Source organism: Heterodontus francisci, chromosome 7 (assembly GCF_036365525.1).
Source record: "Heterodontus francisci isolate sHetFra1 chromosome 7, sHetFra1.hap1, whole genome shotgun sequence".
Lineage (NCBI taxonomy): Eukaryota > Metazoa > Chordata > Chondrichthyes > Heterodontiformes > Heterodontidae > Heterodontus > Heterodontus francisci.
The window spans coordinates 47,331,799-47,348,311 of record NC_090377.1 but is presented as its reverse complement, the minus strand read 5'-3'; the positions used below and the strand labels follow the sequence as shown (position 1 = coordinate 47,348,311).

The 16,513-nt window shown below is 45.3% G+C and overlaps 1 protein-coding gene across 1 annotated transcript in view; it reads right to left on the bottom strand.

The window, feature by feature from the left end:
* The window catches only part of LOC137371955 (inactive dipeptidyl peptidase 10-like), a 939,618-nt gene that overhangs the window by 9,564 nt on the left and 913,541 nt on the right, over nt 1-16,513 (bottom strand). Inside the window, exon 24 of the mRNA XM_068035118.1 lies at nt 16,033-16,105. Within this exon, the coding sequence (XP_067891219.1) occupies nt 16,033-16,105 (73 nt within the window). The remainder of the gene's footprint in view (nt 1-16,032; nt 16,106-16,513) is intronic.

Genomic DNA, 16,513 nt, shown 5'->3' with positions numbered 1-16,513 from the left:
AAACAAAGGTGATCGCGGTGACTGCAACAACTACCGTGGAATCTCCCTGCTCAGCATAGTGGGGAAAGTCTTTGCTCGAGTTGCGCTGAACAGGCTCCAGAAGCTGGCCGAGCGCGTCTACCCTGAGGCACAGTGTGGCTTTCGTGCAGAGAGATCGACCGTTGACATGCTGTTCTCCCTTCGTCAGATACAGGAGAAATGCCGTGAACAACAGATGCCCCTCTACATTGCTTTCATTGATCTCAAAGCCTTTGACCTCGTCAGCAGACGTGGTCTCTTCAGACTACTAGAAAAGATCGGATGTCCACCAAAGCTACTAAGTATCATCACCTCATTCCATGACAATATGAAAGGCACAATTGAACATGGTGGCTCCTCATCAGAGCCCTTTCCTATCCTGAGTGGCGTGAAACAGGGCTGTGTTCTCGCACCCACACTTTTTGGGATTTTCTTCTCCCTGCTGCTTTCACATGCGTTCAAGTCCTCTGAAGAAGGAATTTTCCTCCACACAAGATCAGGGGGCAGGTTGTTCAACCTTGCCCGTCTAAGAGCGAAGTCCAAAGTACGGAAAGTCCTCATCAGGGAACTCCACTTTGCTGACGATGCTGCTTTAACATCTCACACTGAAGAGTGCCTGCAGAGTCTCATCGACAGGTTTGCGGCTGCCTGCAATGAATTTGGCCTAACCATCAGCCTCAAGAAAACGAACATCATGGGGCAGGACGTCAGAAATGCTCCATCCATCAATATTGGCGACCACGCTCTGGAAGTGGTTCAAGAGTTCACCTACCTAGGCTCAACTATCACCAGTAACCTGTCTCTAGATGCAGAAATCAACAAGCGCATGGGTAAGGCTTCCACTGCTATGTCCAGACTGGCCAAGAGAGTGTGGGAAAATGGCGCACTGACACGGAACACAAAAGTCCGAGTGTATCAGGCCTGTGTCCTCAGTACCTTGCTCTATGGCAGCGAGGCCTGGACAACGTATGCCAGCCAAGAGCGACGTCTCAATTCATTCCATCTTCGCTGCCTTCGGAGAATACTTGGCATCAGGTGGCAGGACCGTATCTCCAACACAGAAGTCCTCGAGGCGGCCAACATCCCCAGCTTGTACACACTACTGAGTCAGCGGCGCTTGAGATGGCTTGGCCATGTGAGCCGCATGGAAGATGGCAGGATCCCCAAAGACACATTGTACAGCGAGCTCGCCACTGGTATCAGACCCACCGGCCGTCCACGTCTCCGCTTTAAAGACGTCTGCAAACGAGACATGAAATCCTGTGACATTGATCACAAGTCGTGGGAGTCAGTTGCCAGCGTTCGCCAGAGCTGGCGGGCAGCCATAAAGACAGGGCTAAAGTGTGGCTAGTCGAAGAGACTTAGTAGTTGGCAGGAAAAAAGACAGAGGCGCAAGGGGAGAGCCAACTGTGCAACAGTCCCGACAAACAAATTTCTCTGCAGCACCTGTGGAAGAGTCTGTCACTCTAGAATTGGCCTTTATAGCCACTCCAGGCGCTGCTTCACAAACCACTGACCACCTCCAGGCCCGTATCCATTGTCTCTCGAGATAAGGAGGCCCAAAAGAAAGAAAAAGAATCTTTTATGTGGCACCTTATCGAATGCCTTTTGAAAATCCAGGTATACTACATTTACCGGTTCCCCTTTATCTACCCTACTAGTTACATCCTCAAAAACTCTCATAAATTTGTCAAACAGGATCTCCCTTTAGTAAAGCCATGCTGACTTGTTCTAATCATACTATACTTTTCTAAGTGCAATGTTAAAACTTCTTTAATAATAGTTTCCAGCATCTTCCCAACAACTGATGTTAGGCTAACTGGCCTGTAGTTCCCTGTTTTCTCTCTACCTCCTTTCTTGAAAGTTGGTGTAACAGTTGCCAACTTCCAATCTGACGGGACCATTCCTGAATCTAAGGAATTCTGGAAAATTATAGCCAGTGCATACACTATCTCTGCAGCTATCTCCTTTAGAACCCTAGGATGTAGGCCATCTGGAACTTGTCAGATTTTAGTCCCTCAAGTTTCTCCAATACTTTTTCTCGGCTGATATCAATATCCTTAATTTCCTCACTCTTTTTAGCCCCTAGGTTACTACTTATTTCTGGTATGGAACTTGTGTCTTCTACTGTGAAGCCAGACACAAAATATTTGTTCAATGCTTCTGCCATTTCCTCATTCCCCATGATGATTTCTCCTGTCTCTGCCTTTAAGGGACCAACGTCTACTTTAGTTACTCTCTTCCTTTTATGTACTTATAAATGCTCTTACAATCTGTTTATATATTGTTGGCTAGTTTACTCTCATTCTATTTTTTCTCTTTTTTATCAACTTTTTGGTGGCCCTTTGCTGGTTTCTAAAACATTCCCAACCCTCAGACTTGCTACTATTTTTTGCAAAATTGTAAGTCTCTTCTTTTAGTCTAATACTCTCCTTAATTTCCTGAGTGAGCCAAAGCAGTAGATCTGCACATGATTGCAATCACATATGTGATTTCTATGAATACCATTTCATGTCAGCGAGCAGATAGAGAAGGAACTTCAATGCCTACTTGACTTGATATTATTGAGGAATGTGGTGATGAGTGTACCCCTTGGATCTCACCCATACAAGTTGTTAAGAAACCCAAGAGCGAGAACCGGATTAGAATCTGTGATCACCAAACCAAGTCGTACAAAGAGAAAGACACTGGACACCGACAATCCTTTATAGCCCGTCCTACCATATGGTTACTGTTGGGGGGCCTTTACACCACTCCCACAAGTGAGTTCTTGCCTTTATCATTTATCATCTTGACCCAAATTTCTTGTACGCCCTGATCTCCTGAACTTAGGTCATCCCTCTCTATTACACTAATACCATAATTAATTAACAGAGCCACCCTTCCACCTTTTCCTAGCCTCCTGTCTTTCCTAAATGTCATGTACCCGTCAATATTACCAAAGTGTTCAATTCACACTTTCCTGCACTAAATTTCATCAGCCACTTGTCTGCCAATTCCACCAACCCATCTATGTCCTTTTAAGTCGATCACTGTCAGGCAGGTTCAACTGAAGCTTTCAAAAGCGAATTAGACAGTTAAATGAAAAGGAAGAATGTGTGGGGTTATGTGGAGAAGGTAGGGGAATGGAACTTAGGGAACTGCTCTTTCAGAGAGCCAGTGTGGACACGAATGGCTTCCTTCTGCACTGTAACGATTCTGTGACTGTCCTCCCCACAGTTCACAATACTTCCAAGTTTTGATATAGAGAAAGTGAATGGTGCCAAACACTTTGCTAAACTTGACCTCAATGCTCGACCTCAAATCGAGCTTGCAGAACAATCAAGATATCTTATTGTATTTTCGACTCACATTGGACTTTTTCGATACAAGAGGCTCAACTTTGGAGTCAACTCAGCAGCTGAGATATATCAGCAATTGATTCAGTCTGCGCTTCAACGACTTGAAGGCACGCTGAACATCAATGATGACATTCTCACCTATGGTCGCACTGAAAGTGAACTTGAGACATGCCTACATGCATGCCTACAACATCTCAGAGACCTTAAGTTGAGCAAAGACAAGTGCTTGTTCAATGAAAACAGAATTGAATTCTTCAGTCATGTGTATCACCGGATCCACAGAAAGTTGAAGCCATTGCTAATGCTGCATATTCTACAAATGTGCAGGAAGTTTGGAGTCTGCTAGGACTCATCACATATTGTAGTCGCCTCATTCCTGATATCGCTATATTATCTGGCCCCCTTCGTGATCTGACAAAAGAGACCACCAAGTGATAATGGACTAAATTACACAAACAGGTGGCACACCAGATCAAAAGACAATTGTCAGCAAGTTGCACAAATGCCTGTTTCGACTTTGAGAAAACCACCCAGCTAGTTGTGGATGCAAGCCCAGTTGGCTTAGGTACAGTTCTCGTGCAGAAAGACAAGACAGGTAACCAATCAATTACTGCAATGGCAAGCAGATCGCTAACACCCATAGAGCAACGTTATTTGCAAACAGAGAGAGAAGCACTCTTAATCATATAGGGTATCTTACACTTTCATCTTCATTTGTATGGAATGAGTTTGAAGTAATAACCAATCAAAGACCACTAGTGAGATTGTTCAACAATCCACATAACAAACCACCCACTCAAATAGAGTGTTGTATACTCAAACTACAAGAGCACGAGTTCCATGTTGAGTATCAGTTAAGCAAGCTCAACCCAGCGGGCTACCTTTCACAACATCTGCTGCCGACAGTCAGTCCTACTAGTCGTGAGGAAAAGGTTGCCAAGTAACATCTTAACAATGTTATCCTAAATGCAGTGCCAAAGTTGCTAAAACTAGCTGATATCAAAGCGGCAACAAAACAAGATGTGGCATTGCAACTATGTATGATGACCATGGAATCACGAAACTGGAAAGAAGTAATCGAGAAAGCATCTACAAATGAAACTGCTCACACACTACAAGATTTGAAATGAACTCACAGTTACAACTACATCTGATCTTGTATTATGGAACTGTATTGTCATTCCACACTCATTGAGGGAATGTGTTGTTGATATAGCACATGAAGGACACCAGGGAATAGTGAAGACCAAACAACTCCTTAGGGAAAAGGTATGGTTCTCAGGTATTGACCACATGGTAGAGCACAAAGTCAATCAGTGTTTGACATGTCAAGCAACGACAATGTCAAATCCTCATGATCCTCTCAAGATGTCTGAACTATCTCCAGGACCATGGATTGACGTTAGCGTTGATTTTGTAGATTTGACCACTGATGAATACCTGCTTGTTGTCACTGATTCCTACAGCAGATTCCCAAACGTGAAATTAGTTATGTCAACTTCTCAATGAAAGCAGTCATCCCAAAGCCTGACCAGATTTTCGCCTTGTTTGGAATCCCTCAAACGGTGAGAAGTGACATTGGACTCCCAATCAGCAATGACGGGTTCAATAAATTTGTGACCTACCTGGGTTTCAGTCATCGAAATGAAACCCCATTGGCCAAGAATTAATGGAGAAGTTGAGAAATTTATCTGTACCTTGAAAAAGGTGATACACACAGCTACAGCTAAAAGCAAGTTGTGGGAGCAAAAGCTATGTCACTTTCTGCATAATTACAGAGTGACTCCTCACTCAACGACTGGAAAACCTCCAGCTACACTCATCTTTCCACATGCTATGCATACACATCTTCCTGAGCTACCCTGCACAGCAAATGATCAACATATACATGAATGTGATCGAAAACAGAAGGAAATGAGGGGGTGCAGAGGCGATTCACCAGGATGTTGCCTGGGATGGAACATTTAAGCTATGAAGAGAGGTTGGATAGGCTTGGTTTGTTTTCGCTGGAGCAGAGAAGACTGAGGGGTGACCTGATTGAGGTGTACAGATTATGAGGGGCACGGACAGGATGGATAGGGAGCAGCTGTTCCCCTTAGTTGAAGGGCCAGTTACGAGGGGTCACAAGTTTAAGGTGAGGGGGGGGAGGTTTAAGGGGGATTTGAGGAAGAACTTTTTTACCCAGAGGGTGGTGACGGTCTGGAATGCCCTGCCTGGAAGGGTGGTAGAGGCAGATTGCCTCACATCCTTTAAAAAGTACCTGGATGAGCATTTGGCACATCATAACATTCAAGGCTATGGGCTAAGTGCTGGCAAATGGGATTAGATAGACAGGTCAGGTGTCTTTAATGCATCGGTGCAGACTCAATGGGCCAAAGGGCTCTTCTGCACTGTATTATTCTGCGATTCTGTGATTCTGTGAAATGAAAGCAAATGCAGAGCGAAACAGGAAATTTAGAGCTACACCATTAAAGTCAGGTGATGAAATACTTGTGAAATGTGATAAGTCATGTTGGAAAGCAAACAACCCACCATATGATATCCAACCATTGTTGTGCCCAACACAAAAGGATCAGTGATCATTGCTAAGTGCGGTTCACAAATCATCAGAAGAAATGTGTCATTCTTCAAAGCACTGAAAACACCATTTGTAAGCATTGAATCCGATTCTGACATCGACATCTCAGATGAAGACCATGCGTCAACTGAGACTACATCTAATGTTGGACGATATCCTACTTGTGAGAGAAACGTTCAATATATCTAAGTGACCATATTACAAAGTGAACTATTTAAGTTTATTGTGTAAATTTGTGGAAACAAACCATCTACTCAGAAGGGGAGGGATGCAGTGTCTTGAAATTTGCATTGTGAATTTTGTCCGCTTGGGGCTACCATACACAGATACCAGCAGATGGAGTTTGGAACATAATGGCTCCTGACAAAGCAGAGCATGCGCAGAGCGATCACGGATGTCATCAGTGCGTGCGAACATTTGCCAGCTTGCCAGTATGAATGGGCGCGCAGATGTCACCATGCAATGACGTCGTCACCCCTCAATATCCACGATCACTGGGTCCATTCCCCCTAACAATAACCCGCTCCTTCCCGCCAACCCCACTTCAATCGCTGCTTTCAATTTCCCGCTCCATCCTGCTTCACCGCTGCCTTCCCACAGCCACTTGCTCCCACCCTCACTGCTTCCCCCTCGTTGCTCACTCCCCACTTCGCTGCTGCCTTCCCTGAGCAGCTTGCTTCCCGCCTCGTCGCTTACCCCCCTAATCCATTCGCTCCCGCCCTCGCCGCTTCCCCCCTGCCTCACCGCTGCCTTCCCTCAGCTACTTGTTCCCGCCCTTGCCGCTGCCTTGCCTCAGCCACTCACTTCTACCCTCGCTACTTCGCCCCTTGGCAGCTCACTCCCTGCCTTGCTGCTGCCTTCCTTCAACCACTCCTTCCTGGCCTCATCGCTTCCCCCCCTCGGCCTATTGCTCCCTGCCGCACCGCCCAAAGAAGTGGGGAACGAGCCTCCCGAAGCGGCAAGGTGGGGAGCGAGTGGCCGAGAGGTGATGGGGCGACGTGGGAGCAAGTAGTTAAGAGGATGGAAGCGGCAAGGCCTGGAGCGAGCGGCTGTGGGTGTGGGGAAGTGGGAAGTGAGCTGCCGAGGGGCGGGGGGGAAGCAGTGAGGGCGGGAGCGAATGGCTGAGGGAAGGCAGCGGCGTGGTGGGGAGCGAGCAGACGGGCGCGGGAGGGAGCGGCGAAGAGAAGCGTGATGGTAGGAGAGAGCTGGGTACTGTTGCGAGTGGGATGGAAGCAGCGATCGCAGCCATTGAGAGGATTTGGGTTTAATTTTTTTTGTGACAAATTGAGCAGCGTCATCTTTATTACTGGCAGTTGCCTGAGATGTCACAGACAGTGACGTTTCCATGGATGAGACTGCATTTGCGCACATGCTAATACTGTGTCACCTAGTGGTTGCATTGTCAGCAACTGCAGCCGGAAAAACACCATAAAGTAATCCATGTTTCTAACAGCATGCAGCAGTTCAGTGTCTCTTACTAACTCTGGCTGAATCTTAGTCCCAAGAACATCACCATCTGCCTGGATAGGCACAGCCTACTAGGGCACTTGCGCTCTGCCATTAATAGGTAGCTGACTCTTGGCAGTAGACCCAATGTCGAGGGTAATGCCTTCTTTCCCTTGCAGCCCCCCATAGTGGCACAGTGGGAGAGCAGAGGAGTGGGGGGGTGGTGGTAACGGTGGCAGTTGTCCAGAAGGTTGCATCTGCTGAAGCTCTTCCTGGCTGCTCTCTCCAATGTCAGAGTAGCTTATTCCCATCTGAACTCCCTCAGCTGGGCTTTGTGCATTCACCAGGCCTTCCCCTGCCAACCCCAGGAGCCCCAATGATGCCAGCGGGCTCATGTCCCTCTCCAGATTCCTATCGCTCACCACTTGAGAAAAGCAAGTAATACAACTCCAGCATTGGCTATTTATGGCACTTTTGGAGCAGCTGAGCTTTATTTTGTGCCTCTGCATCATGTTATCAACCCTTTCAATAGCCCTCATGGCCCTCGCGTTGTTCATATCTTCTAAATCCTGTCATGGTCCAGCATGGTGTTCTCTCCGTGCTCTTCCTTTCAAAATCCCAAACTGCTGCTGGCAAGCCTGTTTGAGAGCTCCACAATGAGCTTAATAGGCAATTAATTGGAGGCTGGCGGGGTTACTATTCTCTCCTGCTTGGTGTCCTTTTGAAAATAGCTTCATGTCCTGGAGGCGGTGGGACCCGTGCCGACCTCCGAGAACACTATCTTCAAATCACGCATGCACCTGCTCCAGCGGGATTTAGAAATCCAGCCCAGGGATCTTAGCAGTTCAAAGGATTTGTGAGTTCTCAGATATATTCATGAAGGTCTTTTTGACAGAACTCAGGGCCAGAAGAGCAAGATTGTTTAGCACTAATTGTAGGAAGCGCCATAAGAGGGTGGTACAGGCTGTTTGGAGGGAGCCAGTGCTAGCTCCACCACCTTAAGAACTGCCACCCAGTGCCAACAGAGGTTTAGTAACATCGCAAGAGTAGCTCAGTGTAGATATTCTTGCCAATACATGCTCTTTATCATTCAGACAGCTTTTGCTCACATCCTTAACTCTCATCTGGGTATCACCAGAATTTACTTACGCAAAGGACAAACTCTGCAAACACCTTTATTCAAGATCACCCTGCCAACTCACATTGCTTACCACAAGGGCTATAACTACTCTTCAAGGTAATTTAAAGGGAAAATGCATCTTCAAATTTCATCATCATAGCATGCAGGCATTTATTTGGGAGAAAGCGTCTATGGTACTCACATGCCATTCGCATCTCCCCATGCAAAGGAAAAGATGGCTTACAACCAGTGGCAAAGAAAAACACAGGTGGAGCAGTAGCAATACAAAAAATCTGAAGTGTACAAGAAGAGAAGATACTGCAGTTTGTGGATATGTAGACAGGAGAACATAAGGGAGTGGTCAAGATTCGTGTTAAGTTTGTAGCAGAAATTTGCTGAAAGCTGAGAAATGCTCATCATAGGGAGTTTCATCTTTTTGTGTCTTCTGAAGTACTGCAACATCCTTACACTGGGCAACTATTTCTTAAAGGGGGAATGCCATTATATGCAGCTAAATAAACTTTTCTGTGTTTCACATCAGGAAGAGGATAGCCATGATGACCATTCAAACACTTACTGTGGAGAATTAGCTGCCATTTCCTTGCCAACTGTGGGCATTCATAAAATTGTTGTCATATGACAATTGTTCCTTGCATCTGCAGGAACCTTGGTAGTCTGTGGAATTGGATAATTCTCTCTTTGCTTGGTTCTATTGGGAAGCCTTCCTGAATAAAGCATCAATGACCTCCTTATGCAGGGATGAGCAGCTACCTGATTAATGTGGCAAAAGTCACTTGTTGCTGTCTAGAAGAATGCAGGCACAAAGAAATTGAAGTTTGCTTGACCTTGACAGAATTGGGCTCCAAGTCTTCAGCCAGAAGTTGACCCATTGGACAAGATTTTCGTTCTGGGGTCGGGACCCCAATGTTGGGAGTATTTCCAGGTCCCGAACCCGCACTGCACCGGCACTTGATATTTTTTTAACTTCATACTTAATATCTGTTAAATTTAGATCAAGATATTTTGAACACTTGTTATTGTACATAACATTTCATAGTTAGTTTTGACTAGTGCTAAATTTGCAAAGTTTGTCAGTGAAGTTCTCTCCTCACATCTATTCGCTAAATGATTGCATAAGAAAGATGTATAAACACCTACAAATGATGTGAACAAAGCAAAGATTAAATTGCAGTTCCGTCATAAGTTTAGAGTCATTTTTGGTCAATCATTACATGCTTCCTTACAAGTAGGTGGCCAATGTGTGAACAGATGGCATGCTTGCCATCCAATCAAGGACAGCGGATGGGCTACCAAGGCTGGAGGGCAATGAGAGGCCCTCCTGCACTGAATGATTGGCAGCCCCACCATCAGAGGTGAGCGCTGCCGGCATAGGCAACAGAAAGAGAGGGCGCCTCCATCTTGAGGCACCCTCTGAAGAAACTTCAAAAAGGTAAAATAAAAAGTGGCCAGAGCTGCCAGATCGTCATTGTGGGGGGGGGGGGGGGGGGGCAAATTGCATGATGGAGTGCTGGCCCCCTGCATTCATTCATCGGTCAGGTTATGGGGAGAGTGACCTTAACTGGCACTTTAATTAGCTCAAATGGCTACCTGCCACTTGCAGCCGGGTAGCTGTTATCCCCCAGAGCAGCCTGGTCCAAATTGGCCTGGAAGTGGGAACATGCTGGCAAATCGGCATGATGGTCAGTAGAAGAACATTGTGGCCTCGCCCACCTCCAGTCCCACCTCCGCAGCCAAACAAAAAGTCAGCCCATTTACCCAATAACCCGAGGAAAATGCAACCTTCAAAGGCACCGATGGCCGAACAATCTAAGACAGACCTTTCCTCTGTAAAACCTGCTGAGTGCCTGTGAGTACATAGGGTAGAGACGCATGACTGTACTAGCTTCCAATCTAGCTTATTCCATATCCTCCTCCTCCTTATGGCATAAAGATATAGTATTTCCATTTGGAAATCCATGACCTCAATGTAAAACATTACTTTGAGCAAAGCTTGGTCAAGCTCACAGCAAAAGTAATGACTGAACCTCTAAAGTACAACAGAAATCACTTTATAGTTAAAGTAACAATGGGGGCTGAGCTTTTGGGCCCCACCAAGGTCGTGAATGGGGCCTGAAAATACTGGCACTGGCTGACGTGCTGGTTTCCCGACCCTGTTTCCAGCACAGGCCATTTTTGCTGAGGCGGGTTTGGGGCTGGCAGGGCTGTCCGCCCCCACAAAGCGGGTAGCTAATTAAGCTTATTAAGAGCCTTGTCAACCATAGTTAAAGGAAGCCGACTGTGATTTTCCTGTTGGCCTCAGTTTCCCAGTGCAATGGTGGGGGGGGGGGGGGGGTTGTAGCTTAACTCCCTGGAGGTATGTACCCAGCAGCAGGCCGGGGGCCCGGCACTCTAGACAGGCCTACAAGCCCTCCCTGCCTATTTGAGAGTGGGCACAGCCAAAGGCCACCCTGAAGAGGGGTTTCTCCCCAACCCCCCACCCCCAGTGGTGGCTTGGCTGCTTTTTCCGTTTTTTTATTTAACATTTTTTAAATGTTGGTGAGAGGGTACCATGTTGAAGCGGTCTCTCAGTTACTTACCCTTTACTGCAGCCTTCTGCTCCTCTCAAGCTGGGAGGTATCTGATTGGCTTTGAGAGCCAGCCTGCTGCCCTTAATTTGATAGGGAACCTGCCTCCATACCAATTAAGGAGGCGTCTTCATGAAAATTCATAGGGTGACTTTCTCCCCTGGGGGCGGGTTTGGGAACCAGAAACAATCCCAACTCCTGTTTCCCACCCCCAGAGGAAAAATGCAGCCCTAGCTGACAGCAGAAACATACAAAATGGCCGCTCAATATGCTATCTTCCTCAGGGATGTTTTTCTGGAGCTCCTATCACAACTTACATTGGCGCTAATTATTTTGGGTAGGTTTGGGCTGGAAGTTGAAGGAAATGGATTGGAGGATTGCCCAAGCTCTTTTGAACCTATTAATGAGGCAGATTGGGCTTTCAGTAGGCCTTCAAGGGAATCTACACTCTTTTGATAGGACAATTCAGATGCATATTGCTTCCAATTTCCAACCTTCTCTCACCTTTACATGGTCTATTTCCGACACATCCCTTCCTATCTCCATCTCTGGGGATGGACTGTCTACAAATATTCATTATAAGCCCACTGACTCCCACAGCTACCTTGACTACACCTCCTCACACCCTGCTTCCTGTAAGGACTCCATCCCATTCCCCCAGTTTCTCTGTCTCCAACGCATCTGTTCTGATGATGCAACAGCACTTCTGACATGTCTTCCTTTTTCCTCAACCGAGGGTTGCCCCCTACTGTGGATGACAGGGCCCTCAACCGTGTCCGGCCCATTTCCCGCACATCTGCCCTCACCCTTCCCCTCCCTGCCAGAACCACAACAGGATTCCTGTTGTCCTCACTGTCCACTCCACCAGCCTCCACATCCAAAGGATCATCCTCCGCCATTTCTGCCACCTCCAGTGTGATGCCACCAAACACATCTTCCCTTTCCCTCCCCTATCAGCATTCCGAAGGGATCGTTCCCTCCTTGATACCCTGGTCCACTCCTCTATCACCCCCCCAACACCTTGCCCCCTTCCCACGGCACCTTCCCATGCAATCGCAGGAGGTGTAATACCTGCCCTTTTACCTCCTCTTTCCGCACCATCCAAGGCCCCAAACATTCCTTCCAGGTGAAGCAGTGATTTACTTGTACTTCCTTCAATTTAGTATACTGTATTCGCTGCTCACAATGCGGTCTCCTCTACATTGGGGAGACCAAACACAAATTAAGTGACCGCTTTGTGGAACACCTCCACTCAGTTAAAAGCATAACTCCGAGTTTCAGGTCGCTTGCCATTTCAACACTTCCCCCTGCTCTCATGCCAACATTTCTGTCTTTGGCCTGCTCCAGTGAACATCAACGCAAACTCGAGGAGCAGCACCTGATCTTTCGATTAGGCACTCTATAGCCTTATGGACTGAACATTGAGTTCAATAACTTCAGAGCATGACTGCCCTTTTTTATATTTTATTTTATTTTTTAACCACGTGCCTGTTTTTCATGTAGTCAGAGCTGCTCATTATTCTGCTATTACTCTCTCCAGACTAATGCTTTGTCTTTCACCACAAGCATTAACACACTCTTTGCCTTTGTCTCAGGACAGCTTTGTTATTTAATCTCTCCTGCCCTCTGCCCTATCAAACACCCTCCCCTTTGTTCTCTTCCACAAGACCCCCCCCCCCCTTCACTTGCGTAAAACCTAATTATTTTCTAACCTTTGCCAGTTCTGATTGAAGGTCACAGACCTGAAACATTAACTCTGTTTCTCTCTCCACAGATGCTGCCTGACCTGCTGAGTAATTCCAGCACGTTCTGTTTTTATTTCAGATACGTATTGGATTTTGTGTGGCTAATATATGAGGCAGTGGCCATTAAGAACCCATTTTATTTTGTTCCTGCCACAAAATAAGTGCTAATTTGGAGAGAAATTCAGCCCACAACCTCATATGCCAGCAGACTTTCAAAACAGCAACTGCTGTTTTCATAGCATATAAAAACAAGAAATGCTGGAACCACTCAGCAGGTCTGGCAGCATCTGTGGAAAGAGAAGCAGAGTTAACATTTCGGGTCAGTGACCCTTCTTCGGAACTAGCAAATATTAGAAATGTCAAAGGTTATAAGCAGGTGAGCCGGGGGTGGGGCAACAGATAACAAAGGAGAAGGTGTAGATTGGACAAGGCCACATAGCTGACCAAGAGGTCATGGAGCAAAGGCAAACAATATGTTAATGGTGTGTTGAAAGACAAAGCATTAGTACAGATAGGGTGTTAGCGAACTGAAGATTGAACAGCAGCAAGTGCAAACATGAAAAAAAACAGTGGGTAAGTGGGTAAGAAAATGGAACAAACTACAATGAAATGAAATAAACAAAAGAAAAAAAATGTAAAAAATGTAAAAAAGAAAAAATAACTAAAAATAAAAGTAAAATGGGGGGCCCGTCATGCATCCGCAGTATTTTGCTTTTGTTTTCATAGCAAACTTGCATTCATATTTTTCTCACTGAAAACAACCCATGTCAATGTCTCACACATTTGGCCTCTAGCAAGTTCGGGGACTCGCATTTAACATTAACAATATTCTCCTGCTTTATGTTCCTGCACATACACTTCTTTAGCATCAGATTTTTCCTTCCTCAATCCCTTCGATTCACCATTGGTGGCTTTGTGTTCAACTTCCATGCTCCTGCCCTCTAGAATTACTTACCCAGTTCCCTCCACTTTGCTTTCTCCCTCTCTGCTTTCAAAATTCTCCTCAAAGCCTTCCTGTTCAATTGTATTTTCAGTTACCACGTTCTAACCTCTGAATTTCACTCCCCTTTCTCTATGCTTGATGTCCATTTTAACTCTTCCTTCCTTATGAAAAAGCACTTTGAGATATCTTTCTGCCTATGAGCAGTGCTATATAAATGAAAGTTCCTGTTATTTGTTGTTTGTTTATCCTGTTTGAAATGCATATAGAACAATAAGATAATGGAGGGAAAGCCCAAGAAATCTTTTATTTTCAAGAACACTGATCGTATGTAGTTAAACATTGTGTTGATTTTACATTGTTATCAAATTTTCAAAGACAATTATATTTCAGCAAGTGAAATTGTCACGTATTAGATTTTTATCTAGAATGAACGTAAATTAGCACGCATATAAGAGATTGCCCCATAAGAACAGCCAATATGAATAGTCTAGTGGTGGAAAATGTAGACCAGAATGTCCAAGGTTCTAGTTCCAGGGTTGCTTTGATCTACCATCCCTCCATTGGATAAGTTTTGTTTCCCACCAGAGTGGTAGAATATAATGTGCTACAGTGCAGCAACCAGTTCAAAGAAGAACAAAGAACAGTACAGCACAGGAACAGGCCATTCGGCTCTCCAAGCCTGCGCCGATCTTGATGCCTGCCTAAACTGAAACCTTCTGCACTTCGCTCGGGGGGTCGTGTAATTAGACAGTGAACATGGGTAGATTATTCAACCATTGAAATATCATAGCCTAGATCGGTTCTGTCATGACTACGTCTCGAAAGAATTTTTGATATGAGCCAATGGAATGAAATAGTGCCTGACTTTCCCATCTAAAGTCTAGGAGTTCTGAGGCCCATTGTAACACCCAAATACAACCACAGATGAGCTCAACTAGCTCACCATAGTCTGAGGATCAAAATTGGAACCCTGTTTAGTTTGTATAGTTTTGTTTCACATATTTGCCAACTGAACAACTGGGAGCTGCATTCACTATTCCTACAGGTGCTGTTTATACCTGCTAATCCATTTGTGTACCACTGCAAAATTTTTACATCATTTAGGAAAGGCATTGAAATTCCACTGGGACTCTTCTGATCTGCTGTATCTTTGCTGGGAGACCGGCAGAGCCCCCAAAGAAATGGTGCAAATTTCTTCTTTGTTTATATTGTTTCACTGTGAGTTCTGCTGGCCTCCTGGGATTTCCAAGCCAAAATCTCATTTATACTGGTAAAAAGAATGAAGTAGCAATTCACGGATTCTCTCCATTCCAAGTGGGGAAATCACCCTCACAGGGTGCATGGGTTGGACGCAGGGCTACAAAAACATGGCTCCCCATTGGAAGACCAGGATTGTGGAATCAACTGTTAAAAGTACAATCAGCAGAACTGATCATTTTCTACTTTCTAATTTTCTACTTTTTTACACTTTGATTTCATTATTATTTTTCTGCACCAGTCATGAAAAGTTCTGCTTGAAACAATGGGCCCAAAATTCTTGGTGCAGAACTGTATCCCCACCTGAGACCTTAAGCACTTACCCTGCCAACATTTGTGGAGTTTGGTGGAGGCCCCTTAAATCCAAATGGCATGCACCTGCACCACCAGTAGCACAGCTAGGGCCCTGCCTACCCCAGGAAATAACATATTGCGATGGAAGATTTGAACCCCCACCATTCCCACCACCCTCCCCAACCCCTGGAGAGGTGATGACTGTGGCTGTTTGGATCTCTTTGTAAGTGGGTAGAAATTCGAAGAACATATTCTTTGAGGATCCACGCCATGCCCAGTCTGCCTTATTTCACTCAGTGTATCAGGTGCCAACACTGGATCCCATCTGTTTCCAGGCTAGGTATGTGAGTGTCTCTGCCACTGAATGTCTTTGCCCTGACCCTGTCTCATTCTGTATTGGTGGTCCTGTTTGGGACAAGTGGTTCTTCATACGCAAAAGAGCTATTGGACTCTTTAATGCAAGGCCCACACATATGGGTCTCAGCCTACTTTGTATCCATTCCAGTGTTGGGGTGGGTGTGCAATGGTTTTTTTGGTAGCAATAAAGCCAAGTCTTCAACTTTAACCAAAAACTTGGATATAAAAATGACTATAACTGTAATACCAGCATTTTGAAACCACTATCTAAAACATTTCAATGTATTTTGGGAAGATAGCTAACAGCATTGTGCTTGAATATGAGAGGTTGGGTGCAGTAAGTCTTACCATCAGCAGTCCCATGTATGATCAGAAAACCCTCATCTTTGATTTCATTAACATTTTGTAGCACACTAGATTCCTGCAAGTAATCAAAAGTTGAGTTACTAATATGAATTTGAAACACAGCATTCTTTGATTATTTACATTAAAACATAATTATCACATCCAAATGCAGACAACATAAAAAGAGGACTAAAGCGAAAATAGCTGCAAAATAAAAAGTATTAAAGGAGGATTTTATTTAGGATGGAGTTTCAGCAGAACAGGTTTTTTGCCCACTCCTCTGTATCCATTCCAGCCCTGACTTACTTTTCTGTATTTAGGCTGATCACATAAGCACAGCGGGCTCCTGACAGGACTTTCACCATTAAGTGGGAACCTGCTAGTGCTAGAGAAGAAAACCTATTGGTGGTGCAGCAATGACATTAGAAAGAGACAAAGATCTGTAGCACATAAGTGTCTGGGGCAGAATATAATGCAAGGAGGC